Raw genomic sequence first — 17,775 nt, 5'->3', positions numbered from 1 at the left:
CTTTCCTAGGTAGGTAAAATGAGAACCCAAATTGTTGGGGGCAAAATGCAGTATATAAGTGCTATTCAGTGGTGGGTTGCCCCCAGTTCACACCGGTTCTATAGAACCGGTAGTAAAACCGGCGGGAGGCTCCGTCCACTGACCCTGACATCATAAAAATGCTTCTGCGCAGCCCCGTTGCAAACCAGTAGTAAAGGTAAGTAGAACTCACTTCTGGTGCTATTGCTATTGCTGTGTAGGCTATACATTTTCTGTCTGATCACAAGGTCTGAGAATGCTGATAATTGTACTCTCATATGTATAGAAGGTTCCAGACTGGAAAAATGTAATCTAGACTGTACAAAATAACCTTCTATATTTGTTTTCACTGAAGGACATTTCACTTCCATAACAAGGAAGCTAAATATTGCAAATGCTTAATTTTTAATTTTTCTTTTTAAATTTTAAATAGTTCTGCCATTTTTATCGAATAAAGAACTGCTTTCTTTTCTTGATACAGTAGCATAGAATGAGTCAAATTGTGCTGCTTCTGAGGATGCCATCAACTGAAGGAACTGAAGGGGGACTCAGATGAAAGACTACTGGCATCTCTGCCCAGCATCACAAAAGCTTCTTGCTCTATTTTTATTTTTTTGAGCCTAGAATAGTTTTTCTTTTCCTGGGCTGGGTTTTTTATTTCACCTCCAAATCTCATCTCATCACCTCTTCCTCTCCCTCCATGAAGATGGCTAGAGACAACCACACACAGGTGACAGAGTTCATTTTCTTGGGGTTCACAGATAATCCATACCTAGAAATTGTCCTCTTTGTGGTGTTCCTGACCATTTACTTGACAAATGTGATAGGAAATGTGGGCATGATTCTCCTGATTCTGCTTGATGAACAGCTCCACAGCCCCATGTATTTTTTCCTTTGCCACCTTTCTTTGGTCGACCTTGGTTATTCGACAGCCATTGCTCCACGTATGCTGGCCGACTTCTTGCGACGACATAAAGTCATCTCCTTCTCCAGCTGTGCCACACAGTTTGCCTTTTTTGTGGGCTTTGTGGATGCTGAGTGTTATGTCTTGGCAGCCATGGCTTATGACCGCTACGTGGCCATTTGTCGTCCTCTCCATTACAGTACAATCATGTCAAAACAAGTCTGTTTGGTGTTGGTGGTTGGTTCCTATGTAGTAGGTCTTATAAGCTTGGCATCCCACACTAGTCTGACTTTCAGCTTAGATTACTGTGGTTCTAATGTCATCAATCATTTCTTCTGTGAGATTCCTCCACTCCTGGCATTGTCTTGCTCGGACACTTATGTCAGTGAGATCCTCCTCTTCAGCCTTTGTGGATTCATCGAATTCAGCACCCTTCTCATCATCCTCATTTCTTACATCTTCATCTTTGCTGCCATCTTGAGAATCCGCTCTGCTGAAGGCAGGCTCAAAGCCTTCTCTACTTGTGCTTCTCACCTCACTGGGGTCACCCTTTTTTATGGGACAGTGATGTTTATGTATTTGCGGCCGCCTTCCAGCTACTCATTAGATCAGGATAAGTGGGCCTCTGTGTTCTACACTGTTGTCATCCCTATGCTGAACCCCTTGATTTATAGCCTAAGAAACAGAGATGTGAAGGAAGCATTTAGAAGAGTTATTAGCAAGAAAGTTTTATCCCATAAATAACCATCTATCAGTTGTAAGATGCTAATTAAAAATGTCACAGTGCTTGTTGTATGTAAGGTTCTATGTAGGAATCTACAGTTTTATAGTTGAAAAGCAAATGTAGGGGTTTTTTCACCACGCTAATCAAGCATTTGATGTAAGAAAACATGCCTTCATAATGTGGTTTCTAAGAGTAACATTAGACTTAAAACAATAAATCTATCTCCTGTTATTTTTGCTGTTAAATATATGTATATTTCACTCCAGTCAAAACAACAACCTCCAAATAAGAATTAATAGCAACTGATTTCCAAGTGCTTTACCTTCGAAAAAGAATAAATTTATTGTGCTTTCAGTTTAATGTTGAACAACTGTTGAACAATTGTTTCAAGGCTATTAGATAATAATGATTTACATCAGGGCTGTCAAACTCCCAGCCTATGGGGTGGATGCGTCATGTGCTGTCCATGCCCACACCCGGTTTAGCAAAGGGGAAAAAAGTCCCATGACAGCTGCCCTGATGACATGATTTTGACACCCCTGATTTATATTATCACTTGGCATCCAAGTACAATATTAAGGAAAAGTTAGTCATGCTTATCTCCCACTGAAATTAATATATTTTATTTTTTATATTATTTATTTTCTTTATTTATTTGTCGAGTACATGTTAGGTAATATATATATAAGTATAACCATGAATTGAATACATAAAATGAATACAATTAAAGGGAACATAATTACAATTACAATACAGAAAACTTCGCTATGACACTTCCTCTTTGCAGCATTTTTATTCCCCAAAGAGGTTATTTGTAACAGTCTTCACTTCCATGAATTCAGAAACTCCAAGAAAGTAAATTTAAAAAAAGTCTGAAAAAAGTTCCAGGTCTTGGTAGCAGAGTGTGTCAACAAGAAAAGGAAAACTGCCTAACTTTACTCTCCTGTTTTGTTTGGAAATGCAAAGCCAGCCAGCATTTCCCTTACAGAAGGTGGTACTCAGGAGTTGGAACAGGGGTGAAATTCAAATTTTTTTCCTATCGGTTCTGTGGGCATGGCTTAGTGGGCATGGCAGGGGAAGAATATTGCAAAATCTCCATTCCCACCCCACTCTGGGGGCAGTCAGAGGTGGTATTTGCTGGCTCTCCGAACTACTCAAAATTTCCGCTACCAGTTCTCCAGAACCTGTCAGAACCTACTGGATTTCACCCCTGAGCTGGAGGGAAATAAACCCACAATATCTTTTTGAAAATGAATAAAGAATAAAAATTAACTTTTCCATGGCTTCAACTTAACCACAGCTGAGTGTGAAACAGATCAGATCAGCTTTTCAACCCTGCTTATATTGTAGGGACACGGGCCTACAGCTGCTTCCAAACTAGGGCAGATTCCTGCCATGGAAACACCCATACTGATTACAGAACATCATCAGCCCTTGAAAACAGGATGTTGATAGTAAAGAAATAGACATTACTAATCAATGATTGATCTATGTTCCATTCCAGGCAAATCCTATCTCATAACATAAGATGTGTTATCCTGGTGTTCAGTTGACTCCCAGAATGAAGAGAGATCATATATTGGGATTGATCTTCATGTTCTATGAGGACACCTTACTAGCCATTTTATAGGACATGTCATAACAAGATGTTCTGCGTCTCATTGTACAATCACATGTTTTAGATTTAGATCTCAACTGGAGATTTAAAAAGCTTTTGCACATGAACACTTGTGCAATGAAAGTCCATTCAGTTTTTAAACTCTGTTTGGAAATTTGACCCAGGTTAAGGCTGATTCACACATCTCTAATTATACTTTTCATGGGAACCTCACCAAAGCAAAGCAATGATCACAGGGTTGTTGTTTTAGGGAAAATAGGAAGAGGAAGGGATATTAGGTATGCCTTTGAGTTATTTGTAAACAATAATAAAGGTGGAATAAAGATCAAACATAAATAAATAAATAAATAAATAAATAAATAAATAAATAAATAAATAAATAAAATTTATGTCTGAGGAATAGTGTGACATTTTGAATGTATATTTTATAAATATGAAATTTTATGTAATAATCAATCACTGCACAGTTTATGAACATGAAAAGGCTGCCATAGCTATAAGATTTACCCTGGTTATTCTGAATTTCCTTTTTAGATTATTTTACCAGGATAAATTTATAAATCATACATAAATTGTGTGAGTATGTGTGTTGATGAGTCAAAGTGTATCAAAAGTAAGGTTCTGTAAGACAACAGACTTTCTAAAGGAGACCATCACATTAGAATTTACAAACATCAGAGAAAATGTTACTATACTTAGTAATGTTCAACTGTCTTGCATCAAATGAGTAAGTGTTTAGGGGGAAAATGGCAAGCAATAAGAACATTTAATGCGATTTATAAAGAGAATAGATAAAATTACAAATGGAAAAATATATAAAACTACAAATAGAAAGAAATATCTAACAGAGAATGAATTTAGGGAACAGGTTCTCAAGTCTATTTTCTCATCAATAAAAAAGTTATTTTTTACTGATTTGTCTGTTCATAGGCAAAGAGGCAGTCCCAGAACCAGCGAAATCTGGGGGCTGGGCAGGGGGACAGAATGTATCTGCCCTCAATGTGGGAGGGATTGCCACTCTCAAATTGGCATTTTTAGTCACACTAGATGCTGTTTTAGGATCTCTTTCCAGAGCACGATACCATAGTCTTTCGAGTCTGAAGGATGCCAATGAAAGTTCATATAATAGCTAACATTTAATCACAGAATAGCTTTGAAGTTATCACCAATTAAAGAGGTCCCTTGGATGGTATCCTTGAGAGACTTGGATGGTATTCTTGAGAGACAATATGATCTTCTAAATAAATATCCCTCAGCATTTTCCAAACAGTATTTCTAATGTAATTGGGTCCATGTAGAATTTTTTTCCTGAACTTCATTTGACAAATTAGTTCTGGGTTCAGGAAGCATAAGAATTTGATGTTCTGAATGTATATAATTCCAGAATCTACAAGCACAATTGCTGCACCATATCAGAAGTACCATCAAAAATCAACACTGGTTTTTGTTGAAGAGGCTGATCTCCAAACAGATCCAGCTTGATTCTAAACAGGGAAGAAAGAAGGAAAAGCAACCTATCTTCACACTTCTTTATATGACTACAGGTTTGTTAGAGGAGTGAATATTAAATGCTATGAGTTAACAAATAAATTTTTTAAAAAAATAGATATTTTATAAGTCTACGAAATTAATAGAAAGAAAAGGGATGTAATGTATCTGAGGGAGAGTAGACTTATATTGTGGAATAAAGTTGAAACTCAGAGATAGAAGTGAAATTATGCATTTAAGTATAAATGAAAGAACTATAACTTATTCCGGAATACATGAATTTGTATCATCTATGATTCTGTGAGTGTATAAGAATATAGAAATCCACAGGTTGACACCAGTTAAATATTTTGCTCCAATAAACAGTAGTAATGGGAAAACCAAAGATGGGATTTGGGGAAGTTGTATAATCTTCTTAATAAATGCAGTCCAGGGAAAAAATATTCTGTTAGGTGACATGAATGGATGTACAGCACTGAATGAAGAGAATAAAGGAAAAGCAGACCATCTGAGACCTAGGAACAAATCAGAATATTTGCCACAAGAAATGGGCATAAAAGAAAAATATTGTTTCCCCCCCCCAAAAAAAAGATGATTGCAAAGGAAGTATTTAAAGTGAGCAAGTAATGGCTAAGATCAAAAAGATAGAGAAAATGCAGAAATAATTTCATGACATTTAAAAGGTGGGGGAGGGAAGAATGCTAAACAAGGACTCTACCTCTGTAAGGATGGTGTAACTAGAAAATATCCCATGATGGATTTTGGGTTATTTATGGAGTGGCTGAATTGTGATTATAACTCTATGGCTGAGTTTATTGTGTATGTAAAATAAAGATTGCACCTGTTCCTGATAACTGGAAGAACGCTATCAAAGCTGCATAAGTGAAAGCAAAGACTACCATGTTTTCCCGAAAATAAGACCCTGTCTTATATTTTTTTGAACCCTGAAATAAGCGCTTGGCCTTATTGCCATGCGCTCAAAAGCCCGATTGGGCTTATTATCAGGGAATGTCTTATTTTGGGGGAAACAGGGTATTTGGAAATTAGTCTGTTCATTTTTTCAGGGTTCTGGCTTATATGGGTGCAAAAGATGGCCATGAGCAAATTTGGACCATGAGCAATTTTGGGCAGAACAGTGCAGTTTTATGTAAGAGAAGAGTGTTTAAACCAGGTCAATGAGAAGGGTATCAATGTAAAAAACAAAAAGGAAGTGTAATGTAGGTTTTAGCTGATTTAAGGAAACCATAGGATACAGTGAATAGACCTTAATTAAGAAATATTTTGAGTCAATATGGAGTTGAAATGTGATTGCTCAATAAGAGCAGTTTATGATGGAAGGAAAGGGCAGCATGCATGAGAATTAATGGACTGTTTAGCAAATTGTTCAACACAAAGCAGAGAGTACAGAGTACAGAGTACAGAACCAGTTTGGTATAGTGCAGTGGTGAAATCCAATTTTTTTTACTACCAGTTCTGTGGGCGGGGCTTGGTGGGCATGGTGTGGCTTGGTGGGTGTGGCTTGGAGGGTATGGCAGGGGAAGGATACTGCAAAATCCCCATTCCCTCCTCACTCCTGGGGGAAGGATATTGCAAAATCTCCATTCCCACCCCACTCTGGGGCCAGCCAGAGGTGGTATTTGCCAGTTCTCTGAACTACTCAAAATTTCCGCTACCAGTTCTCCGAACTGCTCAAAATTTCTGCTACCGGTTCTCCAGAACCTGTCAGAATCTGCTGGATTTCACCCCTGGTATAGTGGTTAGGGACCAGGCTAGAAACTGGTTGACTATGTCAGGAGTCTTTAATTTATACCATCCTGGAAAAATGATTGTCCAATCTTTTCTTCAAAACATCCAGCAATGGAGCACCCACAACTCCAGGAGGCCAGCTGTTCCATTGATTAATCATTCTCATTGTCAGAAAATTCCTCATTTCCAGGTTGAATCTCCCTCTGATGAGCTTTCCCATTGCTTCTTGTCCTGTCCTCAAATGCTATGGAGAGTAAATTTATACCTCTTGCCTGTGTTAGCCCTTCATGTATTGGAAGACTGCAGCCTTGTCACCCTTAAGTCTATCTTCATTTGGCTAAAGATACCTAGTTCCCTTAGCTGTTCATCATATGATTTAGCTTCCAGTCCCCTCATATTTGTTGTTCTTCTTTGCATACTTTCTAAAGCTTCAGTATCTTTTTTTGTATAATGGCGGCTTGAACTGCTTGTAGTATTCCAAAGGCAACCTCACCAGTGTGGTGTAGAACAGTACTATCACTTCTTGTGATCTTGGTACTATCCCTCTGTTGATGCAGCCTAGGACAGTACTGACTTTTTTTTTTTTTTTTTTTTGCAGCTGAAGCACACTGCTGACTTAGGTCACCAGGGCACCTAGATCCTTTCATAGGCACTACTGTTTAGCCAGGTACTTCCTATCCTGTATCTGTGCATGTGGTTTTTCCTAATTGCAGGACCTTACTTTTCTCACCGCTGAATTGCATCTTGTTAAATAGGGCCCAAAGTTCAACTCAGTCAAGATCCTTCTGAATCTTGAGACTATTTTGCAAAGTATTAGCAATCCCCCCCCTTTTGTGTCATCCCCAAATAGGATGAGCACCCCTTTAATTCCCCTATCTAGGTCATTTATGAAGATGTTGAAGAGCACTGGACCCAAGACAGAACCTTGAGGTACCCCACTGCATGCTTCCCTCCATGTAGATGTAGTTCCATTGAGGAGTACACAGTGAGTGTGGTTGGTCAGCCATCTGCAAATCCATCTGGTGGTGGATTAGTCTACCCCACATTGTTCTATCTTACCAAAAAGTAGGCTGTGGTCTACTTTGACAAATGCCTTACTGAAGTCTATTATATCCACAGCATTTCCTTGGTTCATTCATTTATTCACTTTATCAAAGAAGGCAATAAGGTTTGTTCAGGGGTGAAATTCAAATTTTTCCTTACCGGTTCTGTGGGCGTGGCTTGGTGGGCATGGCAGGGGAAGGATATTGCAAAATCTCCATTCCCACCCCACTCTGGGGCCAGTCAGAGGTGGTATTTGCTGGTTCTCCGAACTACTCAAAATGTCCGTTACCGGTTCTCCAGAACCTGTTAGAACCTGGATTTCACCCCTGGGTTTGTCTGGCATGATCTGTTTTTAACAAACTCATGTGGCTTCTAGTAATCACCTTATTTCTTGACAAATCCGCTGCTTATTTTTTTAGGGTTTTCCCAAGTAATGATGTTAAACTGATTATCCTGAGGTTTTCTGGATCCCCTTTTACCCCTTTTTGAAGATAGGAACCACATCAGCTCTTTTCCAGCTCTCTATGTCCCATGTTCCAGGAACTCTGTAAGATTATGTTCAGTGGTATCTCACATCTGCTAGCTCCCTAAGTACCCAGGGATGTAAACCATCTTGTCCAGGAGTTTGAACTCATTTAAAACAGATACTGTAGGTGTTATCTTACCAATTCTTTGCCTATTTTGACCTGCATTTCTATTCTGTCTTCCACAGTGCTGGTTGGACTATTTTTCCTTTTGCATGAAGATAGGTGCAAAGAAAGAGTTCTGCTTTCTCCCTGCTGCCCGTCACCTTCTTGCTATCTTCTTTCCTTAATGGAATGAACATTTCCTTGACTTTCTTCTTGTTCTTTACATATTGGGGAAAAAAAACTTTTTGTTATTTTTGACATTTGTTGCAAGTCTTAGTTCATTCTGTGCTTTAGCCTTCCTGACTCCTTCCTTGCAGATTTGGGCTAACACCCCTCTTCCCATTTTTTGTTCCTCAGTTTGTCAGAGTCTCTCTTTCCCCCTCCCTCCCTCTCCCTCCCCCCCTCTCCTTTCTCTCTCTCCCTCCCTCCCTCATTCTGATATATTGTTTTTGTTTGGGCCTTTATTGTCTCATTTTTCAGAGTTTCCCAGCCATCCTAAACAGTTTTTCCCTCTAGAATTTCCATCCATGGAAACCTTTCTATTCTCTCTTACTTTGTGGAAGTCAATTCTGTTAAAGTCTAAAACACTAATCTAACTTTGTTTACTTATCTATGCCTGCGTTATGGGGAATTCTAGTATGACATGTTCATTCACCTCCAAAGTTCCTACCACTGAAATGTCAAACATTAAGAATCCTGAAGAGAAAAAATGTACCAGTTGTTGAGAAGAAAGTAAGTTCCACTAAACAGAAACAGAAGAAACTGAAGTTTTCTATTTTTCCTTATCCAAATACTAATTGCATTTTTAGGACATAAACAAACAAAAGTGTATTTTTTCCCAACATTTTTGTGTGAGTTTTTAAGGAAAATGATTAATTTTTGAAATTTACACGTTAAAGTATCTGAAGTATAATACTTGGAGAATTTATGCTAATCTAATGAAATAACTGCAGCATATTTTTTTTTAACAGTTAATCCTAATATTTCATGGAGAAAGAAAATCACACTACGGTGATGAATTTTTTTCTTTTGGGATTCACAGATAACCAAAACCTACAACTGATTCTATTTGTAACATTTCTATTAATATATATAGCCAGCCTCACAGGAAACATTACACTAATGGCACTTATCTGTGGCAGCCCAAACCTCCATACACCTATGTATTTTTTCATTGGAAACTTATCTTTCCTGGATCTCTGGTATTCCTCTGTCTATTCCCCAAAGATCCTGGTAAATAGCATCTCTGAAGACAAGAGCATTTCCTTTGGAGGTTGTGCTGCTCAGTTCTTCTCTGCTGGCCTTGCCTACAGTGAATGCTATCTTCTTGCAGCCATGGCCTATGACCGATACATGGCCATTACAAACCCACTGCTGTATGCCACTCATATGTCCAGAAAGTTATGCACAGGACTGGTGACACTCTCATATCTCAGTGGTTTTATCAATGCTACAATAATAACTATCAAAACCTTCACGTTGAGCTTCTGTAATGGAAATGTAATTGATGACTTCTTCTGTGACCTACCTCCATTAGTCAAACTTTCTTGTAATGTGCCTGAGAGCTACCAATCAGTGCTGTTCTTCATTCTTATCTCTAATGTAATTATACCCCTGGCACTTATTCTTGCTTCATATGTCCTCATCCTGGCAGCCATCTTGAAGATACGTTCCGCTGAAGGGAGACTGAAGGCCTTCTCAACCTGTGCCTCTCACTTAACTGCTGTCACTTTGTATTATGGCTCCATCCTCTTCATCTACTCACGCCCAAGTTCCAGCTATGCTTTGAAGAGAGACAAAGTTGTATCTGTCTTCTATACAGTTGTGATCCCTATGATCAATCCTCTCATCTATAGTCTCAGGAATGAGGAGGTAAAGAAATCTCTTAAAAAGAAAGCAAAGAAGTGGAAGATACCCTAAGTAAATATGAATGAAAACATGTACTTGTACTTTATTACCCTGAAAATATTAATATAGTTTAGGCTGCATTTACATACAGATTTATTATCAGAAAATCTTTTACAAAATGTCCCTGTAAGAATGATTCCTTTTACATAAATTGCCTTTTCTTTTCCTTTTTTCTGTTTTTCTTTTATTTATTTATTTTTTCCAAATAAGCTGTTCTCACATAGAACATATTTCATATTTCTTTCTAACCCTAACAAACAAACAAACTTTGAGGAGATTTTCAGCCATAATTATTATTCACAAGACACATAAAGACATTTGTCTTTATTTACATTTGTCTTTATTTAGAATATTAACTATTTACATAGTTAATATTCTACAATAAAAACTTTATGTCTCCAATCAATACTCATTCCAACATTGCCTTGCTGGCCAGGCTAAGTATGTATTTCAGTAGAGTTCATTTGGGAACCTGACAGTATGTAATTCATCATTCTGGGTGATATATTTTCAAAATAATGAAATTCCCACCTAGTTCATGAGCTTTCCAAAAAGACTTGGTATAGAAGCCAATGGAGCTTTGGCCTCTATTCATAATCTTTGGTATATTTCTGTTGTCCTTCCCAGATCGGATCAGTGAAATTTCCATATTTTGTGGGTTTGGTTAAAGGCAACTAATTCCACTTGCTATAGGAAATGAAATGTATCAACACCCCCTTCCCCCCAAAACTTCTTCATTAATAAACTGCCTTGAGCCATCTCAGGTATTCACTCCTTCATTAATATATGACCACTCATACAACAATTCATAATACATGATACATTCAAGACAAATGAGTACAAATACAAATGAGTACTGAATATAGAATAGAATAGAATAGATTTTTTTATTGGCCAAGTGTGATTGGACACACAAGGAATTTGTCTTGGTGCATATGCTCTCAGTGTACATAAAAGAAAAGATACGTTCATCAAGAATCATAAGGTACAACACTTTTTTTTAATGGAAAATGTAAATAAAGATTATTTTAAAAAAAGAATCATAAGGTACAACACTTAATGATAGTCATAGGGTACAAATAAGCAATCAGGAAACAATATCAATATAAATAGTAAGGATACAAGCAACAAAATTCCAGTCATACAGTCATAAGTGGAAGGAGATAGGTGATGGGAACGATGAGAAGATTAATAGTAGTGCAGACTTAGTAAATTTGTTGAGGGAATTATTAGTTTAGCAGAGTGATGGCATTCAGGAAAAAACTGTTCTTGTGTCTAATTGTTCTGGTGTGCAGTGCTCTATAGCGTCGTTTTGAGGGTAGGAGTTGAAATAGTTTATGTCCACGATGTGAGGGGTCTGTAAATATTTTCACAGTCCTCTTTTTGACTCGTACAGTATACAGGTCCTCAATGGAAGGCAGATTGGTAGCAATTGTTTTTTCTGCAGTTCTAATTATCCTCTGAAGTCTGTGTCTGTCTTGTTTGGTTGCTATATATATAAAATCACTAATAAATAACACCATGGATGAAATAGCTGTGTCATATAAATAAAATCACAGCTTATCATTTGCACACCTTTGGGAATCATAGTTATTATTTCAAATGTATTTCAACTTCTCAAAAGTAAGTTAAAATTATAAAGAAGACTCGGTAATTAAACATTGTAAAGTTGTAATGCAGTTCCCATTTCTTTTAATGGGAGTTAATAGAAACCATTTGTTCAAAATCAGAACTACTTAGGGAATAGCAAGTTTTTCCCAAAAGCATTAAGATCTCTTGCATAAACCAAAAGGCAGCTGAGGAAATGCTGTGCCCAAATTAAGCAGACCTGGAGCCTGGAGCTGGAAGATGTCTGTATTTCTCCCCAGTTGCAAAGAATTTCCTAAATCATTTCATATAGAAGAAACCTATTTACAACCAGAAAAGAAGGAATGCTTTAAACTATTGTAGATGTCACTGGGATCAGAGTAAATGGGTAAGTTTAGCCTGTTCTGGCCATTGGGGTTTATCATATACACCCACCTTTGTGGTGATGACCTTTCTGCTACATTTTAATCTGGTTCAATTTTATTTAAGGAGCCTTGGTGGTGCAGCAGACTAAAGTGCTGTTAAGTAGCACTTAGCTGCCAGCTGCCTGCAATTACTGGGAGTTCAAATCTCACCAGGCTCAAGGTTGACTCAGCCTTCCATCCTTCCGAGGTAGGTAAAATGAGGACCCGGATTGTAGGGGCAGTAAGCTGACTTTGTCTAAAAAAGAACACCGCTTGGGGGGGCTGAAAGCCCTACTAAGCAGGTATATACAAAAGTATGAAGCCTATTGCTTAAACACTTTGTAAGCCGCCCTGAATCTCCGGAGAAGGGCAGCATATAAATCGAACCAATAAATAAATAAATAAATAAATAAATAAATAAATAAATAAATAAATAAATAAATAAATAAATAAATAAATAAATAAATGAATGAATGAATGAATGAATGAATGAATGAATGAATGAATAAATAAATAAATAAATAAATAAATAAATAAATAAATAAATAAATACTGATTGAAATCATAATTCGTTTCTCATCATGAATATCTTCTATTTTTCTTTGCATCTTCCCACAAGTCAGATAGTATATAACTCTGATTACTGCATTCTTCCAGTTTCCACAGTGTTTCTACGACTCAATGGAAAACACCACATGGGTGACAGAACTGATACTCACAGGGTTGACTGATGATCTACAGTTGCAACTCATCCTCTTTGTGACATTTTTTGCTGCTTATGCCATCATCCTAGTGGGAAATGTGAGCATGATTTTCTTAATCAGGCTCAGTCCTCAACTCCACACACCAATGTATTTTTTCCTCACTCACTTATCGTTTTTGAATATCTGCTGTTCATCTTCTATCACTCCAAAGTTCCTATGCCATCTGTTAACAGAGAAGAAAGTTATTTCCCTTGCAGGTTGTTTTACTCAACTTTACTTTTATGCCCTATTTTCCACTGCAGAGTGTTTCCTCCTAGCTATCATGGCCTATGACCGCTATGTGGCCATCTGTCACCCTCTACTCTACTTGGTCACCGTGTCCCAAATAATATGTGTCCAACTAGTAGTCGTTTCCTACATTACTGGGTTTGTACATGGTTTAGTGCATATCATTCCTGCATTTCAGTTATTCTTCTGTGGACCAAACATCATTAAGAATTTTTTGTGTGAGGGTCCTGCACTACTACAACTTGCCTGTTCAGATATCAGTTTCAATAATCTGTTGAAATTTATATTTATTGGCTTTACTATAATAACAACAAATGTGGCTATTCTCACATCCTACACTTATATCCTGATCACCATTTTAAAGATGCGCTCTGCCAAGGCTCGGAGGAAAGCCTTCTCCACATGTACATCTCACCTCATGGTCATCACTATTTTTTACGGATGTGGTGCTTTTGCATATGCACAATTACAACCGAGCAAGTCTCACTACATCAATCAAGTAGCTTGTGTATTATATCTAGTAGTGACTCCAATGATCAACCCCTTAATCTACAGCTTGAGGAACCAGGAGGTAAAGGTTGCCTTTAGAAAAATTCTTGGGAAAAAATGTTGTGTTCCTTTTTATACCAAAACCTGAATACCCTTAGAACTCCAGTAACATGTAGAAATATAGGAGGAAATACATGTATATTAACAGGGTGGTTATCTGATATATTTCCCCTTGGGAGGTTACTTGACTGAATTTGTTTTGCTTTCAATTATAAGGGACTATTGGTATTTAGCCAAATCAAAATCTACTTTCACATTTTAAAAATTCACCAAGTTATTGTCATTTTCTTAATGTGATCTAATTTCTAAATGTTAATGATGAAACCCCAGTGAGATTCCTCAGGCAAAGAATATAAAGATGGAGATACACACAAACACACACACACACACACACACACACACACACAAATAATATAGAATGGTGTATTATTTAAAAACCTGAGCTATGGTATGGGATTCTTTTGAATCACAAAGAGAATGATTGTGATTTTAAACCTCTACATTAAAAAAAAAAACATTTCGACCAAAATTGTCTGTCTCCTGTGATATTCCGACTCAATAATTAATGTGACATAAATCACTTGTTGCTTTTTGTAATAAGGTCTATACACAGGTGGCCTAGATTCTGTCTTATGGCTAGTTATGGATTTTCTTTCAAGGTCAACTCAGTGGCTGCCTCATGCAAAATCCTAAATTTTGCAGTCTTTTCACCCAGTGACTTTGTGCCTACAGACATTTGTGCAATAAGGATGCATTCAATTATCACACTAAATAAAAGATGACAACATGGAAACTGCTATTGTGTCATTGTGTGCTGTGTTTCTTGACTGAAATTCCCCACGCTGGTCACTCAGATGGGCACACAAGTGTCACCATATGTTAAATTTCAATATCATGGGCCAAACTAAAAGAATTGAAAAATATTTCTAACTCATTTCATATTTATGCTAATAAGATTCAGTAATATGCAGAAGGATTATTTTGTTCATTATGGTTACAAGAGCAGAATTTGATTATTCTTCCAGAATTTTACTTATACTACGATGTGCCTTTTACCTCAGCTAATGGACTGTTGCAACAGGGTAGGAGTATAAATTCAATGACAATCACACCCTCCCCCATGTCTCCCATCCCCACAACCGGTTCAGAACAAAATTCTACCCAGGAAAGTTCTTGCCAGTGAAATTAAACTTCTGAATCTACAATAGGACCATACATATCTCCCCCTTCATTTTAGGATCAGCCTCTTTAGGTTGAGAGACATCCAGCATCAACGGTCAGGAAGGTGTGAAACTATGGTGAAGGAGTTCATGAATAAAAGTATAATGGGTGGGAAAATGAAAGGATAGAAGGACATAAATTATAGAGTTCTTTCTTTTTTACTTTATCTTTCTTTTATATTTTTATTTATTTAAGTTTCCTTAAAAACCCTGCTGACTTAGCAAGTGTTATTTGGATTATCTTGGAACATGAGGACATTAGGGAATTTCATGATGTCATCAGGCAACGTCTCATTCAACCATTACAAGGATCAACTTTAATAAACTATTACCTTTACTATTATTCTTATCGTGTGGTAAGAAGTAGAGATGACAACGTAATGAGAATAACTCTAAGAGTCAGGTATCAGCACAGGAGTAAGCATTGTCACCATCTCACCACCCCTGCATGCAATCATTGTTCCAAACACTCAGTCTTCCCCAACAGATCTTACATTGCTGCCTAGTGAAACAAACTTGGTGAGTATGAAGCAGGAAAAGTGACTTTACCCTTCCTTCCTTCCTTCCTTCCTTCCTTCCTTCCTTCCTTCCTTCCTTCCTTCCTCCTTCTCTTCCCTTCCTTCAGCTGTAGAAACATAAATTTATCAACATCCTCTCCCTTCAAAAACAAATTTCTTCATCAATAGGATACTCCATCATTAATTTACTGTATGGCCATTCATATTTACATTAGAACACTTGATAGATACTAAGAAACAAACAAATAAAAATAAATATATACAATAGTATAGAACAGCAGTTGAAATGGTTATGTCATATAAGGAAAGTTCTAGATATTAATTTCCACACTCAACTGAGTCATATTAACTATTTCAAGTGAATTTCAACTTCTCAAAAGTGAACTAAAATTTTCAAGGGAGTTTATTAATTAAACATTGAAAAATTGCAGTGCAGTTCCCATTTCTGATAATAGGAATTAATAGAAAGCATTTATCTAAGTTCGGAACTACTTAGGGACTGGCAAGTTTTCCCACTAGAAATAAGATTTCCTGCACAGACCAAAAGACAGCCGAGGAAATGCTGTGACCAAATTAAGAAGACCTGGATCTTGGAGCTGGGAGATATCTGCATTTCATCACAGAACTTCCTAACTCACTTCATATTGAAGCAATCCACCTGCATTCAGGAAAGAAGGAATGCTTTAATCTATTGTTGATGTCACTGAGATCAGAGTAAATAGGTAAGTTTAGCCTGTTTGAGGTCTTTTGGTTTTTATCAGAATAGGGTGAGAATTTTGAAATTGTTCTATATTATAAGATGGAGAAACTATTGTTTTTACACTAATTCTAGTTGAAACTAGTGATAAATGATTATTTAGCATTTATCAGGTACAATCTGATAAAGTTGCTCCACCAACATTCAGGAGCAACTGAGAAGAGGACATCCTCTTTTTTATTGCTTACCAGATATTTGAGGAATATAACAATAACATGTAGATTTACAGTCCTACATTTTAAGTATTTCAAGTTTCCTCTTCTCTCAAAGACAAAACTGTCTTATCTCACCCTTTGAAGATTTTAGATCACAAACTATCTTCCTACCTCTTACTGTATTCCATATGATTATTCTTTAATTATATTTAGGAAGAAAATTAATGCTATTGTCACATCATTTGAAGGTGGCTTTTCATTCTTGGTCCATGTGTTCTTTCAGCACGTCAATAATTTGTACATTTGATCAAGCATGAGATGAAGGATGTTATATAATATATTGTCATCCCTTTCGTGCATCCACCTTGGGTGATGAGTCGTAGGTTACATTTTAATCAGGTGCAATTTTATTTTGATTGAAACCATAGTGCATTTCTCATCATGAATATCTTATTCTTGTTTGCATTTTTCCACTGGTCAAATAGCATATAATTCTGATTACTTCATTGTTTCAGTTTCCAAAGTGTTTCTATGATTCAATGGGAAACAGAACACAGGTGACAGAATTCATACTCACTGGATTGACTGATGATCCACACTTGCAACTCATCCTCTTTATGATATTTTTTACTCTTTATGCTATTACCCTGTTAGGGAATGTGGGCATGATTGTCTTAATCTGGATCAGTCCTCAACTCCACACACCAATGTACTTTTTCCTCAGTCATGTATCATTTGTGGATATCTGCTGTTCATCAGCTATCACCCCAAACTTCCTATGCCATCTTGTAAAAGAGAAAAAGGTTATTTCTTTTGCAGGTTGTTTTACTCAACTTTACTTTTATGGTGTATTTTCCACTGCAGAGTATTTCCTCCTAGCTATCATGGCCTATGACCGCTATGTGGCCATCTGTCACCCTCTACTTTACTTGGTCACCATGTCCCAAATAAAATGTGTCCAACTAGTAGTCGTTTCCTACATTACTGGGGTTGTACATGGTTTACTTCATATCATTCCTGCATCTCAGTTGTTCTTTTGTGGACCAAACATCATTAAGAATTTTGTCTGTGAGGGTCCTGCACTATTACAACTTGCCTGTTCAGATATCAGTTTAAATAATCTGTTGAAATTTATATTTATTGGCTTCACTTTAATAACAACAATGCTCATTGTTCTCACATCCTACATTTGTATCCTGATTACTATTTTAAAGATGCACTCTGCCAAATCTCGGAAGAAAGCCTTCTCCACATGTATATCTCACCTCATGATCATCACTGTTTTCTACGGATGTGCTGGCTTTGTGTATGCACAATCACAACCTACCAAGTCTATCTACATCAATCAAATAGCTTCTGTGTTGTATCTTGTAGTGACTCCAATGATCAATCCCTTAATCTACAGCCTAAGGAACCAGGATGTAAAGGTTGCCTTCAGAAAAATGCTGGGGGGGAAAAATGTGTCCTTTTTTATACCAAAAACCGAATACCGTGAAAACACCAGTAAAATATAG

The 17,775-nt window shown here is 37.0% G+C and overlaps 4 protein-coding genes across 4 annotated transcripts; all 4 read left to right on the top strand.

Moving 5' to 3' along the window:
- The first annotated feature begins 718 nt into the window (after nt 1-718).
- On the top strand, nt 719-1,884 carry LOC117667144 (olfactory receptor 5AR1). The gene has a single exon (XM_034420358.1). It carries the CDS (start codon nt 719-721, stop codon nt 1,664-1,666), a length of 948 nt encoding a protein of 315 aa, XP_034276249.1. The 3' UTR covers nt 1,667-1,884.
- A 7,274-nt stretch (nt 1,885-9,158) lies between these two features.
- Nucleotides 9,159-10,091, top strand: LOC117656625 (olfactory receptor 9G19-like). The gene has a single exon (XM_034404811.3). The coding sequence runs from the start codon at nt 9,159-9,161 to the stop codon at nt 10,089-10,091; it is 933 nt and encodes a 310-aa protein (XP_034260702.3).
- A 2,660-nt stretch (nt 10,092-12,751) lies between these two features.
- LOC117656626 (olfactory receptor 5G26-like) lies at nt 12,752-13,699 on the top strand. Its single transcript, XM_087884723.1, has one exon. The coding sequence runs from the start codon at nt 12,752-12,754 to the stop codon at nt 13,697-13,699; it is 948 nt and encodes a 315-aa protein (XP_087740849.1).
- A 3,101-nt stretch (nt 13,700-16,800) lies between these two features.
- LOC148116541 (olfactory receptor 5J3-like) lies at nt 16,801-17,775 on the top strand. Its single transcript, XM_087884607.1, has one exon. The coding sequence runs from the start codon at nt 16,801-16,803 to the stop codon at nt 17,773-17,775; it is 975 nt and encodes a 324-aa protein (XP_087740733.1).

This window comes from Pantherophis guttatus, chromosome 1 (assembly GCF_059756535.1).
Source record: "Pantherophis guttatus breed Tessera chromosome 1, ASM5975653v1, whole genome shotgun sequence".
Taxonomy (NCBI): domain Eukaryota; kingdom Metazoa; phylum Chordata; class Lepidosauria; order Squamata; family Colubridae; genus Pantherophis; species Pantherophis guttatus.
The sequence above is the reverse complement of the archived record's forward strand: the minus strand, read 5'-3'. Positions and strand labels throughout refer to the sequence as shown.

Bases quoted from the DNA above. Each gene is read 5' to 3' on its own strand.
- LOC117656626 (XM_087884723.1), top strand. From the start codon at position 12,752: ATGGAAAACACCACATGGGTGACAGAACTGATACTCACAGGGTTGACT.
- LOC148116541 (XM_087884607.1), top strand. From the start codon at position 16,801: ATGGGAAACAGAACACAGGTGACAGAATTCATACTCACTGGATTGACT.
- LOC117667144 (XM_034420358.1), top strand. From the start codon at position 719: ATGAAGATGGCTAGAGACAACCACACACAGGTGACAGAGTTCATTTTC.
- LOC117656625 (XM_034404811.3), top strand. From the start codon at position 9,159: ATGGAGAAAGAAAATCACACTACGGTGATGAATTTTTTTCTTTTGGGA.